The 8,125-nt window shown below is 47.6% G+C and overlaps 1 protein-coding gene across 1 annotated transcript; it reads right to left on the reverse strand.

Annotated features, from left to right (window-relative positions):
- Positions 1 to 995: 995 nt before the first annotated feature.
- LOC134290998 (uncharacterized) lies at positions 996 to 6,921 on the reverse strand. The gene is made up of 2 exons (XM_062858243.1): positions 1,066 to 6,921; positions 996 to 1,007 (listed from the first exon to the last, which is right to left on the reverse strand). Exons 1-2 carry the CDS (start codon positions 6,919 to 6,921, stop codon positions 996 to 998), a joined length of 5,868 nt encoding a protein of 1,955 aa, XP_062714227.1.
- Positions 6,922 to 8,125: the final 1,204 nt, after the last annotated feature.

Raw genomic sequence — 8,125 nt, forward strand, 5'->3', positions numbered from 1 at the left:
AGTCTAATGTTGGTCAAGCTATGTCGCTATCTGTTTCTCCTGATTCGCGCCGAGCAATATGTTCAATCGTCACTCAAGTCGCACTACTAATCCGTACTGTAATTTTAAGTTAAACGTAAGTAATTGCATGTGTTTTAGTTGATAGTTTTTTTTACCCCACTAGTTTATAATTCTTCATTTAGGTTAAGGGTATGATATGTAGTTGCTTTAAGATTCCTGTCAAACTACACAACACATTAGAAACATATATAATTTCGTAATTGCATGCCACTACCTTTAGGAAGGAAACTATTTCACTTTGAATATTAGTATAACTTCACTTAATGACTATTTGATAGCAATTCAAGATCTTTAGTTTTAATATTGAATCTTGCATGCCAGCAACACAACATGATCTGCAATTTTTCAGTTGTCACATCTATTGTGTCTCTTATGAACGATACAGACTCACCAGTATAACTGTGTAGGGAACTGTCGTCCCGTGTCATTTCACTTTCTCCGCTATTATCGGCGAGGGGTAATCAATCAGGTCGCCTAGAGACACCGACACCATAGAGGCGCGGCGTATTCGCCAACAGTCCCCCCAGGTACGGTGGCCACCTGGCCAGCTTACTTCTAAACGCGCCGTACATCTAGCACGGCTAGCTTAGCTACCGGGCGCTCGTAGATACCGTTTGCAGTCCTCACCGTTGCCGATCGTGGTTGGCCGTCACGTCCGGGGAGGGTATTAATTATCCGACCCCTTGGCCAGCAGTTCCTTGGAGATTTTGGGTCGACAATCACTACAACGTCGTTGATCTCGATCGGTTTAGTATCCGTAAACCATTTTGTGCGACGGGTTATCTCTGGAAGATAATCGGTGACCCATCGTTTCCAGAACCGGTCGGCTTGGACCTGGGATAGCCGCCAGCCTTGACGAAGCGCAACGCCGTTATCGTTGGCATTGCTCAAAGGTTTTGAGCCATTTGATGATCCAAGCAGGAAATGGTTTGGGGTTAAAGCGGGGGCTGAATCATCGTCAACCGGTACATGCGTCAGTGGTCTCGAGTTGATAGTGCTTTCAACCTCGGTTAGTAGGTTCCGCAAGACTTCGTCCGTAAGCTTCTTAGTTGGTAGGATTGCCATAAGATTTTTCTTAACGCTCCCGATTAGGCGTTCCCAGCTTCCACCCATGTGCGGTGAAGCTGGAGGCAGAAACGTCCAGCTAGTGTCGGTATCTACGAATTCCTTCATCAGCTGTTCCTGATTGATTGTACTTTCCGTTTCTTTGAGTGCTCGGTTGGCACCGATGAAGTTGGTCCCGCGATCACTGAAGAAGGTTCGAGGTTTCCCTCTTCTTGCAATGAAATTACGTAAGGCCATGATGCACGAGTCTGTGCTGAGGGAGTGTACAACCTCGACGTGGATAGCACGGATTGTCAGGCAAGTGACAAGCATACCCCAGCGCTTCTCTACTCGACGGCCGATGACTACTTCGTACGGCCCAAACAGGTCGACACCAGCATGCGTGAATGGGCGGGAGAATGCGTCTAAGCGTGCTGCAGGTAGGTCCGCCATGATTGGAACTTGGGGAGCTGCACGGTCATTCTTGCACCGCTGACAGCTATTTCTTACTTTGGCATACGTCGAGCGAAGTTGTGGGATGCTGAATTTCTGACGAACTTCGTTAATAACGGTCTCGTGGTTTTGATGATGAAACCTTTGGTGGAAGTGTGCAATGATTAACTTAGTGGTGGGGTGGTCACGGGGCAGGATAACTGGATGTTTAGCATCTTCGGTTGCATAGTCGCAATTGGCGATGCGTCCTCGCATACGCATAACTCTATTCTGGTCTAACCACGGTGATTTTTGGTGCAGCGAACTTGTTTTCGGCAACGGTGTTCTAGTTAGCTTCTGATCGTGTCGTGATCGTTGAAGAAGAGCAACTTCGTCAGGGTAGGACTCCAGCTGTGCTTGACGAAATAGGTACGCTTCAGCCATTGTTATTTCCTGACTAGTGATTGGACCGCTCATAGTAGGTTTCTTCAGGTGCTTCTGCTTGCAGTTGTTGGAGAATCGGTGAACCAGTGCGACGACTCGAGCTAATCTTCTCCAACTGGAGAAATCGTTGACGTTTACTAAGGGATTAGGTGCGACGAAGTGTGTCATTGCACTCGGACGGAGCTCAAGTTCGGTGCTTGTTGATCCTCTTGACGTGCGTGGCCACTCTTCTTCTGGGAGATGTAGAAATTGTGGGCCGCTAAACCACCTCGCTCGAGGTTTAAGATCTGGTAGTCCTTTCCATTTCGTTCCATCGTCAGCAACGTTTTGATCGGTGGGAACGTACCTCCACTCAATTATCTCCGTCAATTCGAGGATCTCGCTAATCCGGAATGCTACGAATGGTGAGTAACGGCGGTGATCGGATTTGATCCAGCACAGGACATCTTGGGAATCAGACCAGAAAATTCTACGGGAGATCTGGATTGTGAGAGCTTCCGAAACTGTACGAGCCAGACGGGCGCCAAGTAAAGCCGCTTGAAGCTCCATTCGGGGAATAGACAGAAACTTCAACGGCGCGACCCTAGTTTTTGCGGCGACTATACAGCATTCCACTATATCCTCGTAAGTGAAACGTAGGTAACAGGCGGCTGCCATACCGTTTTCACTGGCATCCACAAACGTGTGAAGCTGCGCGTATCCATTGTTTGATCTTTGTGCGCCGAAGTAGTACCGAGGAATCCTGATATGTTCGATTTGCGGGAGTACTTGGAGCCAGGTTTGCCAACGTTCAAAAATGTTGTCGTCGACTTGATCATCCCAGCCGATGCCGGAGCGCCAGACGTCCTGGAGCAAGATTTTTAAGTATATTAAAAACTGGGCAATTAGTCCAAGCGGGTCAAACACGGACATCAGCACGCGAAGCATCTCGCGTTTCGTTGGACGCTGCTGTCCTTGCAGCAGAGCTCGGCCGTAGCGGTCCCATCCAACTTTGAATGTAAAGGTATCCAGGTCGGTACTCCACCACATGCCAAGCACCTTCTCCGTGGCTAGTTCTGGCGAAAGGTCGAGGTTCTTTTCTTCAGCGGGGTCCTCATCTAAGGTGTCTGCTACACGCCTGGAGTTGCTGATCCAATTACGAATTTCGAAGCCACCTTCTGCGTGTACCTTCTTCACCTGTTGCGCGAGTGTAATAGCTTCATCTTCTGTTGATACACTTACCAGCATGTCATCAACGTAGTGACGCTTCTGAATTACTTCAACTGCCGCTGGATAGTCCCCTTTGAAACGCTGGGCATTCAGGTTTTTCACAAACTGAGCACTACTAGGAGAGCAGCACGCCCCAAATGTCATCACCTGCAAAACGTAGACTGAGAGTGCCCCATTTCCTTCATACCAGAGGAATCGCTGACATTGCTGGTCATCGGGTCGCATGCGCACTTGCAGGAACATTTCACGCACGTCTCCCGTTAAAGCAATCCTGCCTTCACGGAATTGAACCAATATGGTGAAAAGTTCGCAGAGTTGGTCCGGTCCCTTGAGCAGAACAGAGTTTAGAGACACTCCGTGGGCGACCGCGGCAGCATCCCACACCATTCGAATTTTTCCCGGCTTGTTGGGGTTCGTTACTGGAAATATCGGCAGATACCACGTACGTGCGAAACTTTCAGAAAGTTCGTCATCGGTGAGCTTTCTGGCATAGTTCTTTTCGACGAGATCGATGATCTTTTGGTTGAGGGCATCCGCTAGCTGGGGGTCTTTATCCATCCTTTTTCTGAGGCACTGCAGCCGTCGAAGAGCCATCGGAAAACTGTCGGGCAGTCGAACATCATCGTAACGCCATAATAATCCTGTTTCATAGCAGTTTTCCTTCAACACTGTTCGAGTCTTTAGCAGCGTTTGCGCTCGTTCTTCGTCTGCCGAAAGTAGAGGTTGTTTTGACTGAAAAATTCCTAAACTGTCTACTGCGAAGTATTCCTTCATCATTTTATGAAGGTTTTCATCCGAAGCTGATTCACAGGTGCAGATATGAAACACCGAGTGTACCAAATTGGCGGCATTTTCGAGGGTTCCTCCTCCACAAACCGTCCATCCTAGCCGAGTTTTAACGGCGATTGGCTCATGTAGCGCTCCCTCGCGGTTCTTCTGGACAAGGCTGAGGTGTTGATCTTTCATCCCGATAAGAATTCTTGGCCGGACATCTTGATATGAGATAATCGGGAGGCCCTTGAGATGCTGGTACCGCTCAGACAACTCTTCGAAGTTGAGTGTTTGTGATGGAAGAAGTAGTTCAGAAACCGTGCGTACTCCATGCATAGTGTACTTCTTGGAATCGTTGTGTTTTGCGGCTACCTCTAGCTGAACGCTTTTTGAGCAATCCTCTCGACGTTTTGCTCCTCCAGTCCAAAGCAGGCATAGCGATGATTCTTCTCCCTCTAGCTGTAGTTCATCCGCAAGCTCCTCGTCAAGTAAGGTGAGCTCGGATCCGTCGTCCAAAAAGGCAAATGTCTCGATAGATCGGTGTTTTCCATGTAGCACTACGGGTAGGTAGCGAAACAACACCTGACTAGAGGTGACTTGGTGAGTATGGCACCCGTGATCGGTGGAATCTTGCATTGGGAGTGAAGTGGATTCCTCACGTTGATTCGGTGATGATCTGCTAGTATCACTTGAAGAAGTGTTTGCTCTCCACGGCGCGCTCTTCTGCTCGTTGTGCAGCAGCTCATGGTGCTTCAGCTCACACCCATTCCTGCCACACAGTTTGGCTTGACATCCACCCTTATGTTGGCGTAGACATCGGCGGCAAAGGCCTAGATCTCGAACAGTGGCCCAACGAGAATCGCGTGAGAATTCCAGAAAACGTGCGCATTTCGTGATCGACTTGCAGCTTCCCTTGCATACTGGGCAGCTATTGGCTGCACCATTCGCGTTTAATGACGCTGTAGAGCTATGATCTGGTGATGTTTCCTCAGAATGAGCGTTGACGAATGAGTTGCCCTTTTTCGTCGCTCGGGAGTCACTACGTGCAGATTTGGATTCGAAGGTATTGTATGGGATGGTAACGGCGCTAGCAGCTTCTGCTAGAGAATAAAGCCAACTGCTGAAAGATGACAAATTCACTGTCGGTAGTGATAAACGGTACTGTGCCCAACTCAACTTGATCGAAGGGGGCAGTTTGTTCACGAGTTGGTGGAGGAAGGTCATATTATAGAAGTATTCATCCAATCCACACGCGTCCACGGTTGCACAGAAATTTTGAACGCTGACGGCAAAATCTACGATGCTTTCTAATTTATCCTCTCTCAGTGCCGGGACAGAGTTTATCTTCGCCATCATCGAGTGAACGATAACTTCTGGTTGCCCGAACAACATTTTGAGCGTCGACATGACACCGCTGACGTTCGTTGGGTGGAGCAGTCGGCTTTTGACCGCTTCATACGCTCGACCCTTTAAGCTTCGCTGCAGGCGGACGATATTCTCATCATTGGTGAACCCACACAGAGCGGTAGTGCTGTTGAAGGTGGATAAAAACAAAGGCCACTCTTCCGGATCTCCTGAAAACGTTGGAAGATCTTTTGAAAAGGCTTGTCGGGCAGCCAACTGCTTCCGAGTGATCGGGTATTGATCACTTTCTACTTCTCCATCTTGGTCGTAGAATCGATGGTCTTGCATGGTAGATGAATGGAGATGGTTCTGCTGATGAATCGGTGGTTGGTTCGAGTGTGGGCCGAATCGTTGGTACTCCGGAACTGACACGTTATGTGGAAATTGACGCAATGGGTTTCCTTCCATGTGTTGAGTCGGTGCAGCTACTCCGTGTCCGTTAGAGTGGGATACCTGTGCCATCGACACTCGACGTGAAGGCTCGACATTTGGAATCGGTCGAGGCTGTGTCGGCCGCGGAGTTCGATCCGTTGACCCGAGAGCTAACCGCCGCATTCCGGAGTTCAATGCCGGTTGATCTACTGGGAAGTTTAGCATAGACTCCGGTACTGGAAATGGATCTGGAGGGGTTGGTTCTACTAACGACGAGCGAGTACTACCAGCTCGCACAACTGCTGGGTTCCAAACCTGCATCTGGCCCGCCGGAATGTTCGCGTTGACTAGACCTTTGCCTTGATCGGCTGTTGGCTCACTGTGGAAAGCATTTGTGGCTGTGATCCAGTTTCGCGTTCGGGTGATCGAACCGCTTTTAGATGAACCGTTATCGCTCAAGGCTCGCTCCAGTAGCTGGTACTTTTGCTCCACGAAGGCTTTCTCCTTTTCTGCTTCCTCTGCAGCTATAATTCTTTGCCGCTCTGCTTCACGACGCTCGATGTTCCTCACCTCCTCCAGCATTTGGAGTTTCAGCTTAGCAAGAGTTTGTGAAGATCGACTTGAAGATTCCGATGGAGTTTTGGATTCGTTTCGAGAAGGAGATACGACCCACTGTAGAGAAGTAACGAACGGTGCTTGATCGGCTTCTTTAGTTTGGTTCGCCTTATCAGGTGCAAACGAGATGGCTTGTTGGCTAGCCGTTACATCAGGTCGCTGCTGCCGCTGTTGCTGTGACTGCTGCTGGTGTTGATGTTGAAGTTGATGCTGTGGTGGTACTGCGAGTCTATTCGTGTACGAATCGAACGTCTGCCCTGAAGGACCTTCACCACCTTGAAGAAGAGCTGCAGTAGAACTAGTTTCCTGAACACCTTTCGCTGATTCGCATTTGGCACAATTCCAGGGAAAATTCTCTATTTGCTGCGTGACTCCTACACACCGGAAGTGATGCCACTTGGAACACACGTCGCATCGCACCATCTCGTCAGAATCCAATCCTCGGCACACCTGGCATGTCCGCCCGGGAAACGACTCCTCTGGATCTGCCGTGACCACCACTTGCACACCACTATTTGCACTACCGTTCTCACCAACCACTTTGCCCGACCGAAGGGTTCGACTTGACATGACCGACTGTTTCGTTTTTCGTATATAAACGAAAATAATAATTTGTTGGGAACTGCCAACAAGGGAAAATTTTCCAAAATAATAATCCCGGAATTAAACGACCGTTATTGGATTTACTGGTAGGTGGATTATTATTTTCCTGTAATAGGTATAATTCTTGTTTGTAACGATGCAGCAATATGTGTTGGTTGATTATCAAATATAGAAAAAGGTTCGTTCTAACTTACGTTTAGTCCCGTCTTACATACGTCCAATTTGAGTCTAGTCTATGAACCAGTCTAATGTTGGTCAAGCTATGTCGCTATCTGTTTCTCCTGATTCGCGCCGAGCAATATGTTCAATCGTCACTCAAGTCGCACTACTAATCCGTACTGTAATTTTAAGTTAAACGTAAGTAATTGCATGTGTTTTAGTTGATAGTTTTTTTTACCCCACTAGTTTATAATTCTTCATTTAGGTTAAGGGTATGATATGTAGTTGCTTTAAGATTCCTGTCAAACTACACAACACATTAGAAACATATATAATTTCGTAATTGCATGCCACTACCTTTAGGAAGGAAACTATTTCACTTTGAATATTAGTATAACTTCACTTAATGACTATTTGATAGCAATTCAAGATCTTTAGTTTTAATATTGAATCTTGCATGCCAGCAACACAACATGATCTGCAATTTTTCAGTTGTCACATCTATTGTGTCTCTTATGAACGATACAGACTCACCAGTATAACTGTGTAGGGAACTGTCGTCCCGTGTCATTTCACTTTCTCCGCTATTATCGGCGAGGGGTAATCAATCAGGTCGCCTAGAGACACCGACACCATAGAGGCGCGGCGTATTCGCCAACAGGCTCTCTAGGAAGGCAAAATGTCTCGAGCCCGGAAATATTGGGTCCTGATTTAACCGTTGGTCGTTGAAATCCACAACGTCATTCACACTCAATGTCTAAGCTTTCACTTTAGCTGTTTACTTTTGGCTCACTATGAAACGTCTGAACTCTTCAATAATCAGCGTGGAAAAGAGACCTAATGCTGTGGTGATCGTACCCAGTAGCCTACCCTTTCTTAATAATATCCCCTTTTTGATATTTGCCGACAGTCCTTTATTAGCTCGCGACAACTCTACGTTTGGCTCCCATGCAGCAGTTTTCTTTTATGTTTGTGTCGAGTTTGAATGTGCGGTTTACAAGCTTTGTGAAAC

Source organism: Aedes albopictus, chromosome 1 (assembly GCF_035046485.1).
Source record: "Aedes albopictus strain Foshan chromosome 1, AalbF5, whole genome shotgun sequence".
Taxonomy (NCBI): Eukaryota; Metazoa; Arthropoda; class Insecta; order Diptera; family Culicidae; genus Aedes; species Aedes albopictus.

Coding starts and splice junctions, on each gene's coding strand:
- LOC134290998 (XM_062858243.1), bottom strand. CDS start 6,921: ATGTCAAGTCGAACCCTTCGGTCGGGCAAAGTGGTTGGTGAGAACGGT.